The 17183-nt window shown below is 43.1% G+C and overlaps 1 protein-coding gene across 9 annotated transcripts in view; it reads right to left on the bottom strand.

Annotated features, from left to right (window-relative positions):
* DIP2C (disco interacting protein 2 homolog C) overlaps positions 1-17183 on the bottom strand; it is a 326391-nt gene that overhangs the window by 89485 nt on the left and 219723 nt on the right. For all 9 annotated transcript variants that reach the window (XM_082043979.1, XM_082043982.1, XM_082043981.1 and 6 more), the window contains 2 exons: positions 12186-12277; positions 8225-8335 (listed from right to left, as the gene is read on the bottom strand). In XM_082043979.1, the coding sequence (XP_081900105.1) occupies positions 8225-8335; positions 12186-12277 (203 nt within the window). The remainder of the gene's footprint in view (positions 1-8224; positions 8336-12185; positions 12278-17183) is intronic.

Genomic DNA, 17183 nt, shown 5'->3' with positions numbered 1-17183 from the left:
AAAAAAATCCCACATGTGGTTGCATTTCAGCATGCTGTTAATGTCATTTCTATAACGCTTTGTGAGAGTATCTGTGTGAAGGAAAACAATTATGATCCTTTCTCTGTGAGTGAGAGTGCATGTCCTTATCTAATAAGGAAGGAAGGAAGAGACAGCCTGTGCAAAAGTTGGGCTGATAAAGGTTACTCCTGTCCACTTGCAAATCCCAGACTGCTTTCAAAATGAGAATTATGTGGTGAAGCACTGCAGACTGAACTTATCTTGTTTTCTGTTACGATGCTTATTTGAGCTCCATTTGCCCTTACCCAAACAAAAATTTGCTGGTAAGGAACAAATAGAGCAACCATCAGACGTAAAGGTCAAGCATCACCAGTTCTGAACCAAAAGTGAAAAGGCATCAGGGAAATCCTCTATTTTTAAAACACAAATATCAAAGACCTTAATAAACATTAAACATGAAGCAGATGCAATCCTCATACCAGTTTTAAGATGAAGGAATCAGCTGTCTCCTCAGACAGAGCTTTGGTATCTGGTTGCAATTTGTACATGAAATCCGCAACTGTGAGTAGTCTTAATGTCTAAAAGTCTCAATGAAAGCAAGACACTGGCTATTTTTGGCAGGGGCCGCTGCATGAAATGTGATATGCTCTCTAGGAAACTACCATTTCCCAAACTCCAAAACATAAAAAGAAAACGTGGACTCTGAAGGGCCTGGGATTCACTATGGCCAACCATCTCTGCTCATTGCCCAAGGCGTGGGGAGGGCAGGGGGGCACAGGGCTCACAGGGCTCCAGCGGTTTGCCCCAGGGCTCACGTGGGGCTGGGGGCACTTGCGTTCTCTGGAGGGATGGGAAAACTGTGTCACTGAAAAGAAAATATCTAACATTGTATGCATATTTTAAATCCAGTGGAGAAAGAGATGCATTGTCAAAAGATGTTTAGAAGTGTGTAGAGCTGCAGTGTTTCTGGCACACTACAGCCCAGCGGTGACTAAAGCTGAGGGGAAACAAAACTCATTTTATCTCAGGCACTGAAACACCAGGAAAGGCGTCAAGGTGTATTTCCTTTGGAATACAACTCTGCCTTCAAACTAGGACAACTTCACTGTCTTTAAAGAAATACATCTCTCTGGCCACTGGTAAAGCTTTAACAACCTAACTTCTCAGGATTTAATAAAAAGAGCTTGTGGAAAACAGTTTCTACCCCATATGAAGCATCCTTTAAAACAGAACAAAAAAAAACCTAACTCAAGTGTCCTGGAGCGAGTAACTCCAGATTTCCTTTGACAACGCACACGCACATTCTTCCAGCCCCACTGTCAGAGCCAGCGTCTGGCAGAGCACAGAAATGCTGCTGGAAGCACACACAGCATCAAATCTAACTCACTAGGCAAGAGCGTTTTGACTGAGAAATAGATTTGCACACGCTTTCATGTCTTACTCCACTACAAGTACTCTCTGCCTATGATAAGGAGGCCATAAAGATCTATGGTGCTGCTCTGTTCACATGTTCACAGCATGTGATTGAGCATAACTATGAATGTGCTTGGAGGACAAAAAGATCTTGTTTTAAGATTAAAACTGATTAGCTCCCCTGACTGTATCAGAGCAGAATAATAATAATTTTGATGGTGCCCATCAAATGGAAAAAAACATGAACCTACAAAATCTAAAGAAAAAGAAATCAAAAATATGTTCTAAAATCTTTTCATAAGGGAAATGATAAATAGCTATTTGAACTAGAACTTGACATGTCGAAAATCCCATATCATCTACTTTGATGGCATGTTCTATGATATATAGTTTGCAATTCACATCATATCACACATACAATGAAACAATTTGTAATACTCCAGCTTCAGACAAGATTAACAAAAGTAGCAGCTCTGAAGGAAGAGATGTTTTATAGAACATACTGTCTGCTAATGTTTGGGAAACAAATATTGGGAAAGAGGGACAATATTCTCAAAGATCAAAGCCTATAATCCAAGGGAAAAGGATTAACGATAAAAATATTGGGGAATATTCATGATAGAGGCATTTCAGTGGTAATAATGCAAGGAAAGAAGATATATTTTATACATATATATATATATAAAGACTGGGGTTTCAGCTTTTAATTTCAGATCTGATTTCTTTCCACAGTCCGAAGAGCCATAACTATGCTGACCAAATTTCCAGGTCTTTTCTGAGCACCATGAAGCATCCTGGGACTAAACCTAAACTGGAGAATGGTGCGTAGTTGCTAGGTATTCAGGCAATCCATCCTAAATGCCATGTCAGACAGGCCTCCTGAAGTCCCTGGGGGAAGTACAATTAATTCTGGGCATCCTGTCAACACAAAGGAAATACAAAGGAAAGAGCAAAGAGAGATGGAACCCAAACTAATAATCATAGAATCATTTTGGTTGGAAAAGACCCTTAGAATTACAGCTGGCGAGAGGGGTCAAGGACAGCAAAAAGAACTTTTTCAAATACATAGCAGATAAAACTAATACCAGAGGCAATGTAGGCCCACTGATGAATGGGGTGGGTGCCCTGGTGGCAGAAGATACAGAGAAGGCAGAATTACTGAATGCCTTCTTTGTCTCTGTCTACTCTGCCGGAGGCTGTCCTGGGGAGCCCTGTACCCCTGAGAGCCCGGATGAAGCCAGGTCAATGGAGGAGTTTGCTTTAGTCGATGAGGACTGGGTTAGGGAGCAATTAAGTGGTCTGGACATTCATAAATCCATGGGTCCAGATGGGATGCACCCGCGGGTGCTGAGGGAGCTGGCTGAAGTCATTGCTGGACCGCTCTCCATCATCTTTGCCAAGTCTTGGGAAACGGGAGAGGTGCCCGAGGATTGGAGGAAAGCAAATGTCACTCCAGTCTTCAAAAAGGGCAAGAAGGAGGACCCAGGTAACTATAGACCGGTCAGCCTCACCTCTGTCCCTGGGAAAGTAATGGAACAGCTTGTCCTTGGTGCCATCTCAAGACATATCAAGGATAAGAGGGTTATTAGGGGCAGTCAGCATGGCTTTACCAAGAGCAGGTCATGCTTGACCAACCTCATAGCCTTTTATGAGAATGTAACAAGGTGGATGGATGATGGCAGAGCGGTGGATGTGGTCTACCTTGACTTCAGTAAAGCCTTTGACACAGTCTCCCACAGCATCCTCACAGCTAAGTTGAGGAGGTGTGGTCTAGACAATAGAGTAGTGAGGTGGGTTGCAAACTGGCTTAGGGAGAGAAGCCAGAGAGTGGTAGTCAATGGTGCGGAGTCTAGTTGGAGGCCAGTATCTAGTGGAGTGCCTCAGGGGTCAGTACTGGGGCCAATATTATTCAATATATTCATTAACAATTTGGACGAGGGAATTGAGTGTACTATCAGCAAGTTTGCTGATGACACCAAGCTGGGAGGAGTGGCTGACACGCCAGAAGGCTGTGCTGCCATCCAGCGGGACCTGGACAGGCTGGAGAGTTGGGCGGGGAATAACCTAATGAAATTTAACAAGGGCAAGTGTAGAGTCCTGCACCTGGGCAGAAACAACCCCAGGTTCCAGTATAGGTTGGGAGATTACATATTAGAGAGCAGTGTAGGGGAAAGGGACCTGGGGGTCCTGGTGGACAACAGGATGACCATGAGCCAGCACTGTGCCCTTGTGGCCAGGAAGGCCAATGGCATCCTGGGGTGTATTAGAAGGGGGGTGGTTAGTAGATCGAGAGAGGTCCTCCTTCCCCTCTACTCCGCCCTGGTGAGACCACATCTGGAATATTGTGTCCAGTTCTGGGCCCCTCAGTTCCAGAAGGACAGGGAACTGCTGGAGAGGGTCCAGCGTAGGGCAACCAAGATGATTAAGGGAGTGGAGCACCTCCCTTATGAAGAAAGGCTGAGGGAGCTGGGTCTCTTTAGTTTGGAGAAGAGGAGACTAAGGGGGGACCTTATTAATGTTTATAAATATATAAAGGGTGAGTGCCATGGGGATGGAGCCAGGCTCTTCTCGGTGGCAAACAATGATAGGACAAGGGGTAATGGGATCAAGCTGGAACACAAGAGGTTCCACTTAAATTTGAGAAGAAACTTCTTCTCAGTAAGGGTGACAGAGCACTGGAACAGGCTGCCCAGGGAAGTTGTGGAGTCTCCTTCTCTGCAGACATTCAAAACCTGCCTGGACATGTTCCTGTGCGACCTCACCTAGGTGTTCCTGCTCCAGCAGGGGGATTGGACTAGATGATCTTTTGAGGTCCCTTCCAATCCCAAACATACTGTGATACTGTGATACTGATCATTGAGTCCAACCATAACCTAAGTCTAGCACAAAACCATGTCCCTAAGAACCTCATCTCTGCATCTTTTAAACCCCTCCAGGGATGGTGACTCCACCACTGCCCTGGGCAACCTGTTCCAATGCCTGACAACCCCTTCCATGAAGAAATGTTTCCTAATGTCCAATCTGAACCTTCCCTGGCGCAACTTGAGGCCATTTCCTCTTGTCCTATCAATGACCCAGAAAAACCCAGAAAAAAAGTCATGCTATGAAGAAAAGGGAATGCACACAAAATCTCTGTGCTGGTAAAGCAAAAGTCTCTGCTTCCATATGGATACAGATGTCTGTAGGGTAATATGTAAGCCAAAAGGCTATCTGGCTGCAAACATCACTGCTGAATTGCAGACTGCCAGGCCGAAAAACTGGTACAGAACTCTGAAAAACTCTTCCACATGAAAATGCAGAATATTAGAGCTACTAATGCAAATGTTTAATATTAAAAGGTATTATTATAACTCCCTGAAATCGCTCATCCCGTATCAGCTTGTTTTTCTGTAAGTCTCTATTAGCCTGTAGTATAATTGTTGGTTTGTTGGTTCACATCTCCATCTTCCAAAAAGCAAACCAAACCATGTCCGTTTCCAGAATGTACTGAAGCATGTAGAAAAGTGAACAAATAATGGGAAAGCGTAAAAGAACTGCCTAGGCCACTGTGTGATGACACGAATGACATCTTTCCACGGATGCCAGAAGCAACCCGCTGCCATTTGAGCAGCAGGACTAAGAACACGATTTTCATCTCATTGTTTCCACTTCAGTTCCTACTCCATATAAACAAATGCAAAAATATTTGCAATAGTATATGCTGTGAGATTGCATAGTTTTATTTATAGATTATAGATCATGTTGCGTTTTTAACTGTACCCCTGACGTATCTGTTATTGTTTTATTAATTTGATATTTAAGCATTATGGAATGACCTTGGCAACAGTTAAACCGTCTAAGTTGGTACACATTCCTTTATATAAATATCTTATATGCATGTCTAAGTGTATATTTATATATCCATATATACACACATATTAAAAAAAAACAAACACCCAAGAGCTTCAGACAACTTAGGGTAATTTATTAATTTGACACAGAGTATTTACTTGGACAGTCGAATTTCATAGTTTACTGGATGGATGTGGTATCAGATGTTCCAAAATAAATTCAATTTACACCCGTCTATGTACTTCAAAATGTCATTAAACCGCAGAAAATAAGTAACAGAGAAAGGCATATCAGATTTTTTATCCCTCAAAGCCACGTTGCTTTATTTTTTTGTAGAATGAAAGCAGACTTGCCCATGTGAGCACTCTGTATGATCTTAAAATGTACACAGTCTGCTCACCTTTTTTTCTAAGTCTCTGTTTTATATTGAAATAATGCACCACGTTATGCAACTGCCTCAAACTATCTTAAGTTACTGCATTCCCATGGGGAAGCATGCTGAGAGCCCAATGCAAACGCGCTGTATTTCTACTAAAATCATTATCCTCATTCTAGTCATGTCCACCTCTTGGTGCTCTCAAATACAACATTTTGCAAATAAAATAGCATAATCCTACTCCCCAAAGTAGGTAGACTAATTGCGGTCCCAACATCTCTCCTGTCATGGCCTTTCTAGCTCACCTCCAGCTTTAGCCAGTTGCTGGGATACCGCCTGTCTCCTCTTTCCCTCGGTTCTCCATGTCCTTCCTTCTGCTCAGCCACTCTCATAGAATCATAGAATGTCCTGAGCTGGAAGGGACCCACAAGGATCATCGAGTCCAACTCCTGTCCCTGCACAGGGCAACCCCACAGTTCACACCATGTGTCTGAGGGGGTTGTCCAGTCTCTTCTTGAACACTGTCAGGCTTGGGGCCGTGACACCTCCCTGGGGAGCCTGTTCCAGTGTCCAGCACCCTCTGGGTGAAGAACCTTTTCCTGATGTCCAACCTCAACCTCCCCTGGCACATCTTCCTGCCATTCCCTCGGGTTCTGTCATTGGTCACTGAACAGTTCGGTGCCTGCCCCTCCCCCTCCCCTTGTGAGGAAGCTGCAGCTGCCATGAGGTCTCCCCTCAGTCTTCTCCAGCCTGAACAAACCAAGTGACTTTAGCTGCTCCTCGTATGGCTTCCCCTCCAAACCCTTCACCAACTTTGTGGCCCTCTTCTGGACACTCTCCGGTAGCTTTATATGTCACATTTGCTCAGCTGGATGATGGCCTTCTGTGGTCTGACTTGCTCACTTTCCTCCATCTCTCCTCTACCTCCTCACCAGTTCAGTGAACTGTCCCTTCCTCCAGCCACCTCCTTTCTCTCCCTGACAGCTTCTGGTTTCCCCATGGCAAGGGCCCACCACAGAAGTTGGCCAGGTCATGTGTGAACATAATGGAGAATTGATGAGATCAACTCAGCATCTCGGAGATGAGGAGGGTTCAAACATGCTCAGTTAGGAAAGAACCTCCAGATATTTTTAGCTGTTAAGCTAAAAAGGGAATGCACACAAAATCTATGGGCTGGTAAAGCAAAAGCCTCTGCTTCTATATGGATACAGGTTGCCCAGGGGGGTTGTGGAGTCTCCTTCCCTGGAGACATTCCTGGACACCTTCCTGTGTAACCTCATCTGGGTGTTCTGCTCCGATGGGGGATTGGACTGGATGATCTTCTGAGGTCCCTTCCAATCCCTGACATTCTGTGATTCTGTGAGATGTGCACACCACAAAGCCTTTTTGAGGGCTCAAAACTTGTTTTTATGGCTTTTCATTTGAAAGGCAGGGTACTTGTCCATGAAACAAAGATCTGAGCTTCTGCTTCAGGGTGCTGTGACACCAGAGCTTGCCAAAGAAAAACCCTTGAAAACTGAAAAATTGAAAAGGTGAGCAAAGCAGCACATTTCCCCGGCCCTTTCCTTGGAAACACCTCATGGCTTCAGTCACCATTTTCCAAAAGAATTTCATTTAAAAAAGAAAGATTGTAAGGATTAAAGAACACACTTGTGTGGACAAATTCCAGACCAAATAATTAAAGTAAGGTGTTATTAGTGCTAGCTAATAAAAAAGGGATTATATAAGGGGATCTTTGGGAGAACCTCAACAACAGACAATGCAGCCAGACATGGCAAAATTAAGGGGATATGACAAAAAGAACTTATAATGAATAAACACATTTTGCTGCAGTTACAGCCTTCAAGGCATACATCCTCAGCAAAAAACGCAAGTTCGGCAGCATCAGCACGAGCCTCCCAGCTGTGGCTCAGCTCCCCACTGAGCGCCCTCCCCTCGGGACATTCTTCCCGGCTGGAACTGCTGTAGCTGTCGGCTGACACTTCCCTGGGATACAGGGTTGAACCTCTGAACCAACACTGGACATGAAAGGCTTTTGATTAGCAATGCTCAGTTTTCTCTATAAATGTATGTTCTGCAGCAAGAATTCCCAAACTTATTTTGTTCAAGTGACACCCTTGGCACAGACAACTGTGGTGACAGAAGCTTCAGGATACATGTGCACATATAGACACAGGAGAAGGCATTTCCATAGCTGCTTTGAAGTAGCATACAGAGCACCAGCGGCATTATAACACAGCTTGGGTTGCAGGGACAGGTGGAAAACGAGCAGATGTTGCCAATGATTCTTTGTCAGTGGCCAACACCAGAATGATTTCAGAGGCTACAAAGATAATCTATCCAGCACTGGCAGAGCTGTTGCCTTGGAAAATTTTCCTCTCCTTTTCCAGATGGATCTGCATTTGCTGAAACTACAAGCACATCTTCAGATTTTCCATCACAGAAAAGAAGGATCTATATATAACCCACCACACAGCACTATCTTTGTATCTTCAAATTCAGTGCTAGTTAACCACAAAAATGTAGTCAAAAGCTATGTTCAGTTGTGATTTGTTCAGACATAAGTTTTAAAATACAGCATAGAGAAGAAATTTGGTTCCCTACCTTTCTTGTAAGCGGCACTTCAATGGGGACAGGGACAACTTCCGCAAGCAGGCAGCCGTAAAACGCTACCATGAAAGCAGCAGGATCATTGTTAGGAAATACGAGTGTTACCTGAAACAGAGAGACGTATGTTAAAAATGTTTCATCCCAGGTTTCAAATAATGATAATTGGAGCTTCTATGATTCCTTTTGGAGAGAGATGATTACCAAAACATTTCTATGATAACTATTCAAATACCTAATGAAAGATGAATGAAGAACCAGAAGGAATTTATTCTGACAGATATTCCTTTTGTGAACATTTTCACTTACGATGGAGTTAAATATTTTCATGCTGCTTTGTTTCATACATTGACAATACCCTTCATCTGGTTCTAAATTTACTGATTGCTTTGCAGACGCTGAATAACAATGTAGATGGAATTAGTAGAATTTTACATTCGAATTTAATAATTTGCTTGAAGCTACTGAAAACAAAGTGGGTCTGTGGCCTGTTCAGATCACCCATACTTACCATGCCGTTATGTCAATCATTACGTTTTGTCTCCCTATGTTTTCCCTCATATAATAATTTCCTTTTAGGTTTGGACTGTTGTCCAAATGTATAAGATTCTGTGCTCTTAGAGAACACAAATAGCTGATATCTAGAGAAGCAAACGCCACATCCAGAGCTGGCTGTATAGCATGCCAGCCTAGGCATGGGTTTGCTAAACTTCATAGCTTTGGGCCTAGGGAACTACTTAAAGAAGAAGAAAAAGATAAAATATTGTAGCCATATCCCTGTATTCTCCCTTGCTGTCCCAATGTGCTGAACTGTGCAGCCCATTTCTGTGGGCACTGCAGACAGTGGCTCAGATGCTCCAGGGACAAAGGGGAGGTGAGAGTCCAGGGTCTCGCTGAGGATCCAGCACCTCGGAGTCCAGGAGTCCCCTCGCAGGGCAGGGAGGACCACGGCTCCCACGTACTGCTGAGCAACCGCAGTGATCACATCCCCTCTACATGTTGTTTGGTCCGGTCAGATGCACATTCTCAGCTCATCTCCTAAACAGCCGTAAAGCAGCCGGGAACTGTCTTGCACGGTCAAACGAAGTGGTACACAAAAGGCATGGTAAATGCCTTGGATACTTCCTTTGGGCTTGCACACAGGATCAGCACCTCACAATTCGCTGAAACTACTTAATAACACTTGAGTTCTGACTGCTTTGACATCCACAGGAGTTCTGTGTTTCAATCTCATGAAGTAAAATCATGGTGTTTTCATATACGCTCCAAGGTTTAGTTACTGGAGATTAAAAGTGTTTCCAGGGATTTCATAGGGCTTCAAAGATAGTCACCTCCCACAGACTGACTTGATTTCTTCAGACCTGAAGAAATCTAGCCAACCTTGTCCAAGTGGGTCCAAAATATCTCTGTTTTTAAGCTGAAGCCTGTAACTTCAGAACTGTTTAGAGAAACTTCAGAGAAAATGCATTGCTACTTTATCTGTATGCTTGAATGCGGAAAACATCTAACTGCTCGAGATGGCTGTGCAGAGCTTACTGTATTTATTCTGCATGCACATACTATAAACAGCCTTGGGGGAAGTGCAGAGGAAGGGATTTTGCTAGGTGCACTGAGGGGATGGTAGAGTTTGCTGAGCCCAGCAAACATCTGAAAGATGTTAAAATATCCCAAAAGATACTTTGAGGATTGTTGGGTTTTGTGTTGGTGTCTGTTTACACAAATGCAGCGAAGGTTTGGCTGGGAATCTCTGCAAAGGAGCTGACATAGGTGAAAAGATCTCACGGAAGTCCACTGGGAATGAGACACTAACTTCCCCTCCAAAAACCATTAATCACTACAGACCTGTACCAAATAAATAAATAATGTGTGTAAGAGCAAAAGGGATAAGGCTGAAGGAAAACAGTGTGTATTGCCAGATGAGAAACTGGTTATCTAGTAGATATTTCAGAGGGCAAGCTTAATTTCCAGGCAGCTGTCTGGGGTGACACAAGGTTAAATTGCTGAAGTTACTATAGAAGGCAAATGCAGTTCGTCACGTACTCTAATAACACCAGAAACAGGGCATCAAATGCAGGCACATTCACCTATTTTTTGTCTCAGACAAAGAACCTAAGGAGTGATGTAAAGGTAGTCATGAAAAATAGAGATTGTATTGACAGAAGATGCTTTTAAAGGGAAGAAGGCCTTTCTGAATCTTATATAATATTAACATAAGGAAACAATTACACTCTCATTTATAAAAGACCAGAAATATATGTCTGTATTCCATTTAATATTTAAAAACTACCTTTAACTGTTGTCACACGAAATACATTACTTAGAATAAAAAGCCATCTTCAAAGAGGTCAGAAAGCTCATATGTTATTACAACAGGGGGATAACAGCCAGAATAACAGCCCAGAACATCAGAAATACAGTAACATCTCATCTTCAACATGAAGTTCCTTCAAATGATCATGTTTCTGTTACCCAAGGACGCCAGGCAAGACGATTTTACAACACAAAGCACACGCTTTCAGCACTTAGCTGTAACATTTGTTTCACTGTAATCTAGGTGGACTTATTCTAGAAGAGCTGCAATTTGTTGCCTGTGTGTCCTGCACTCGCTACACTGCCAGCTTTCAGCCTGAATTATCCACAAATCCTTCCTTAATGTTCGGAGATGCCAGTGGCTGCTGCAGTAAATGCGTACGAAGACGGGCAGTTAGCACACAATAGATGGGGAGAGATGCCACTGCCCATATGTGAACTTTATTCCTTTTGGAGCTTTCTGGGTGGATTGTTTTGATGTGTGCACTTGAATAACTTCTTTCTTCTGCTGTTGCTTAGAGACACAATTCTATATCAAGTAAAAGAGATTCTTCAGATCCTACTCCTGGCTGAAAGCCATTGTAGGAAGCAATTTAGATTAAGGATCTAGAGATCCTTTAGTTAAATTCTTTATGATGTATTTCAGAAAGAAGCACAGGAAGGACTGTCAGGTTTCATTTTTTAATTTTATTTTCTTCTTTTTTCTTTTGGGAAGCATTATTGCATGCTCTCATTTCTGAAGCCCTCAGAAATGTGTAAAGCAAACAGACATGTTTCTCACATGTTACACAAGGGAACCAAGCGAAGTAACAGTTTAAAAATTGCTTTCGGATCCTGGGGGAGGAAGACTTAATCCCAATCTCACAACTCTAAACACTAAGGCAGGACTAAAATTTGCATTTCTGACAGATTTGTTCTGGAACTGCCATTCCACGGCTGAAATGTGACCTGTGGAAATTTCTATACATGCTCTGGCAGAGTAAAGGGGCAGCAGGCTCAGTCAGACTCCACAGAGGAAGCGGTTGGTTTGTAAGTACATCAGCAGCAAAACAATAGGATGTTCTTGTCTTCCCTTAACAACTGCAGGTGTTCCCTCTGTAACCCTTGCTCTCCGCGGACTTTACCCACTCACCCAGGTTCAGCCTCTAGTAGTAGCTGCATCAGAGTCAGGAACCAGGAACACAAATATTCTCCATGTTACCAGTCAGTGTAATTTATTTATTGAACTGGCTGCCAAAAAATGCTTACTTTGCTTGTCTCTGTCGTCCACAATACTTCTCTTGTTTTTACCATCTCAACAACTACAAAGTCATTAGAAAGTGAGTTTTCTTACCCACCTGACACTTCCAGGCTCCATAAGCAAGCTTTTGCTAAACAGACTGCTGTTCTATGTCCAAAAATTGCTTTTCATGGGAATGATTGTTGGTTGATGTTGCCACAGCTTCCAAGTTACCATTCAGCAGTACCAGCTCAGGTTATTTACTATGCGATTGAAAATATCTGTCTGAATGATCAGTCTTTTTCTGAGTAAAAGGCAGATTTCACCCCCATAACATTTCAGTTCATTAATTTCCCTCTGACAACTCATTCTCTCTTTGTCAATGTGGGACCTGAACTATTAATAATTAAAAATCATCGAGATACTCACCCTGTCTCCAGGTCGTACCATTGGTTCTTGTTTTGTGCCTAATTTATGTAGGATATTGTAAGCAACCTTCATACTTCTGGTCCAAAGTTTTCCTATTAATGCAAAATTTGTGAAATTAATTTAAATATTCTTATGTGTTTCAACATTATCAACGGGAAAGAACACCTAAGCAGTGAAAAAAATAATAAGAACATTATTACTTTTCCAGCTATTTATGACAACACTACCAGAACTAGCAGAAATATTTACTCATCAGAAGCTTTCTTTGAACTTCTTATTTTCAAGACAGCAGCATTTTTAAGAAGAAAACAAAAAGTAAGGCTAGCTTTCTTCAGGGCAGAAGTAGTTTTCTGACTTTGTGGCTGGAACATCGTCAAGTCCAGACAGATCTTTGTAAGCACCTTAGCTGTGGGAAGCTGGACAAGCCGCGTTTCAGCCCAGGTTGACCCCTGAGGGATCACTCAGGTTTCTGTTGGCTCTTCCCCCACCCCAAGCCAACCAGGGAAAAAGGAAAAGAGTCCCAAGAAGCTGAGACAAGAAACCAAAACCGGCACACAGAAAACACCCCACAGCCAAAGGGGCACACTGAAGCAGCAGGGACCCTCTGATTTTTAGCACATCTGTATGCTTTTAATTCTGGACCTTCTTCCATTAAACTTGGCTTTTTCTTCACACCCTTCCCATACTCTCCCCTCAGTTTCATTTCACTCGCCCCAGGTTCTCTTCCTTTTAACCCCCTCTCTTCTCCCTTGCCCCATCTCTCCATCTCTGCCCTTAGCTAATCCTTATCCAGACCTTACTCCAACATGCTTTAAAGAAAAAAGTCTCTCATCAAGACCTCGCTGGACACATTACACATCTTTCCTTAATCCTTCGAGTGATCGGCATCCTCCAAGTAGGCAAGCCCTTTCGGATCGCCTGTTTAGAGACCTTGTTACTTCCATTTGAACAAGACCGAGAGTAACAGCCCCAGCTCTTGGCTGGCCCCCAGGTACTGTCTTTAAGCAGTATTCAGTCTGACAGTAGCAAATCTTTAATTCATGCCCACCAATAACGTAAACGATAATAGGTTCTGACAATGGATTACCTGTGGGGCTCAGCAGTTCAGTCTCCCAAACAGACAGTATTGCTATTTATAACTAAGCCAAGCAGTTGTTATACTAAGTTCCTCCACATCCTGGTTATAAAATGCAATACTATTAAATTCTTTTTAAGTGCAAACCTGATGTAAATATAATGTACAATGAGAAGGCCAGATCTCTTTTTTTCCTCTTAAGGAAAGTTGGAAGGGTCACTGCTGCTTGTTACCGAGAAAGTACTAAATGCAATTATTCTTATGGAAACAGTAATATTATATCAACAAACTATGTTTTGCAGATTTATTTAAAATTACGCCAATATTTGCATGCTGAACCGTTTCGATGCTCACAAATAAACATGACTCAATTCTCTTCCACTAGAAACTCAGTATGGATAGAGCATTACAGCAGAAGTACCCGCATTTAATGGAAAGTCTTTAAAAGCATCCCTGATACTACAGTCAACACTTCGATTTGACAAGGGAGTAGCAGCTTTTTCTTAAAGGTTTCCAAGATTAAAGTTTCAATGGCAACAAACTCAAAAGAGCAATTAGCAATGATACAGAAAATTGGAGAATGGAAATCAAAAGCTTAGCAAAAGTTCTGAATTGCAAGAAAGAACCATCTTTACACAGAACACTTTCAAGCCTGAAATGAACATTTAAGGGGCTGCTGTGAAAAGTTCTCTCTGAGCTATAGAGATTAAATCTATTACCAGTCTTAAATTTGCATTTGTGATGTATTCGCACTAATTTTTCATCTATCAAATGTGCCATCTTAGAATATTTTCTTCAAATCTAAGGGCTATTCATATTAAAGTATTTAGATGTCTTCTTTCAGAAGTACCTGGGTGTGCAGTACAACCTTCTCCACATCAGTGAACTGAGTAAATGCAGGAATTGTTTTCTCGAAGACTAAGAAAATTGAAAGGAGTACTTTCTAGTAAATGTTTAAATAACTGAGTTTTTAAATACATTTTCCCATGATGCTCTTTTATTGCCAGGGCAGGGTGTGCGGGCAGAGCCCACAGGGATCCGCACAGGCAGCAAAGTGCACCCAGATCTGGAACCAGAGTGTGTTCAATGGGAAGCCCGTCATTTTTCTTCCAGGATATACAGCTGCGTTGCAAAAAATAAATAGGAAAAAGGGCTCCAATGGGAGCGGTAAACCAGAAGCTGAGGCCAGGAATACGTGAATCATCAGGGCCAGACCTGCGGCTGCTGGATAGGGCACAAGCTTCTGACCAGAGTTAGGCTAAACAGTGTGTTTATTTTGCCATCTTGGCTGTTTCGCCCGACAACGTCACTGAGCAACACCAGGGACTCCAGGACTGCAGGATAAAAGCCCTCAGTAACGGAGGATGTTATAAAGAAGGAAATCTTTGAAGTATTTCCTTCCTCGGTTCTGCCTAGGTTGCAATTTAGTGTAATTCTTCCTTTGCAAACTTGAGAGATTAGATGTCGCTGAGAAAAAGCCGATTGCAAAAACCTCTCCCACAAATCCCGATGCTGTGACCTTGCCGTGACCTCCATGGGGTGCCACATCTGTGCGGGGGAAGAGGGCGGCCAGATGTGCTCCATCCCAGCTTCGCTCTCAGGCAGGGCTCAGCGCCGCTGGGCTGGTCCTGGAGTGGGTAAACCATAGTTCTTAAATGGGCTACAGCCAAAATCCAGCTCTTCAGGGCTGTGGAGGATGTGGCTCGTTGTCCTTAGCCAGAGTGCAGTGAAGTGCCAGTCCTCAGATAAACACACTATAATTGATCTTCTGATAAGTTGGCTTGTAGACAGGAGGAGGCTCAAGCAGCAGTTCCACGGGGCAGTGAGTGGCCCGGCCCGTGTTCCAGCTCGGTGCCAGAGCCTCTTTCTCCAGCCACGCTACGCAGCAGAGCTGCCTGGCCCGGCTGCAGCACACACTGCCAGGAGCAGGAGCCTCCAGCACGGCGGCATCTTCCCCACTGCTTCCCCAGATGAAGACCAGACCCGTGAGCCCTTCTCTTCTTCACCTGCCCACCCTTCCTTCCCAACAACACTCTCCCCTGCCTCACCAGGAACAGGATTTGTCCCTGCCAGGCTCTGGTCTGCTCACCAGCCGTATATGAGCAGCTATTTTCTTGCATTTAAAACCAAAGAATTGGTAAGTAATCTACAGAGGTTCAGCGGTGTTTCAGGCATGTGGGTGCCCTCCAGTAGGGGCCCGGGCTCTGCAGACCCAATGTTGTGTCTGTCACTCACACACACACATGGTGGGTAACGCTGGATGGTTAAGTAGCTCAATTACCCCTCAGTTTTCAGGTCACGGAACTATTTCCCAAACAAAGCAGACTGGTAGGTGTCCAGAGAAGCATTTCCCAAATTGAATTTGGAAAATGAAAACCCAACAGCATCCAGTTAACACACACCTTGCTGCTACTGCAAATTATGACCCTGTTCCTAAGTCCCGTCAAGCTGCTGATTGTGGCGCTGCTTTCCAAGATCACGTGGAACCCCATAAGATGGGAAGAAACTAAGCTTTTCTCTGCATCTATCATTGCTTAACTTAGAATTGCTTAAGCGTTTACTGAAATGAATCTTCTTCTAAAGATGATCGTATCTTCCTTAGACACTTCTGTCACTTGCCCTGAGAGCTGCTGCCAGACTTGCACACCCCAGCAATGGGTATGTGCGGGGAGGCCAAGGCACCTTTGATGCTCTCCACACACTTGCACACTAACTGGAGTGACCCCACTGCCCAGCAAGTACCAGCAAACACCGCGATGCCTCTGACACCGAGCCACAGCCAGCAGACACCATGGACACGGATATTCTTGGTACCACAGGGTGGAAAAAAGCATCTTGCTTTGTGGGAGCTGTGACGAAACACTGTTAACACCCATGTGGGGTCCGTCCCTTTTCTTTTGCTGCTGGAATTTCTATTTACTAGAATAGTAGCAAATCCACACCAGCAAACACATATTTTACATTTCACTTGTATTCGGTCTTGTTCTTTTTTTTTAAACAGTCTATTGAGAGAGCAGTATCTTTTACCAACTAAAATTTAGCAAGCTGGAGTGAGTTAACAGGCAGTCCCATCTGGCTAAGCAACACATTATGAGGGTAAAGGAAACCACCAGGTCTTAAAAACCACACAAAAGGGGATCGGTTATCAAAAATTAGATGCTTTCCACATGAGACTGAAGTAAATCCCCTTCCTCTTCCTTTGCAAATCTGTAAAAGGACTATAAGTTTGTGTTGAATGTAAAGACGGTTGTAAGAGAAAAGTTGTATCAGGGAGAAGACTCAGAGAGAAAACAAACCACAATCGATTTCCTTATCATCTTCAGGATACTTTTCAGAACCACACAGCACTAACTCAACAAAGCCAAACCAGCAGTCGCTTACCAATCTCCGTGCACAGCAGTTGCCACACTGCCAAAGTTTAACTGCAAATAATTTTGTCAAATATTCATTTTCTCAATATCACAGTATGACTTCTTTTTATTAAATAGAAACAAGAATATTTATTAAATCTGGTGTAAATGGCAAACTTCCTAGTGCTACACAGGTAAAGGGGCACTTTAGCTTTGCAAATTAACAGGTGCAGTTCTGCTGCTCTATTAACCCTTTCTTCATAAACTCTTCAGATTCATCCTGAGCATCAAATTAAATTTTTGTCTTTTGGGAGAAAAAAATCAAAGGAAAAAGAACAAAAATGTTCTGTTGCAGAGAATACAAGACTATAGACATATTCTGAATAGAGGTGATCTTGCTATTACAGTGCTTGACACTCCAGTCTTAACCATAGACTGTAACACAGATTTGAGTTTTTAAAGTAATTTTCTGTCTTTTTATTAGACAAATAAAGGTTTAAAGTATTAAACAATTGTAAGATTGATATCTGTCTCAGGGCCTGAGCCATGACTATCCATAGCTCTGCAAGCACA

The sequence above is a fragment of the Streptopelia decaocto genome (assembly GCF_964273445.1).
Source record: "Streptopelia decaocto genome assembly, chromosome: 2".
In the NCBI taxonomy this organism is placed as follows: Eukaryota; Metazoa; Chordata; class Aves; order Columbiformes; family Columbidae; genus Streptopelia; species Streptopelia decaocto.
The sequence above is the reverse complement of the archived record's forward strand: the minus strand, read 5'-3'. Positions and strand labels throughout refer to the sequence as shown.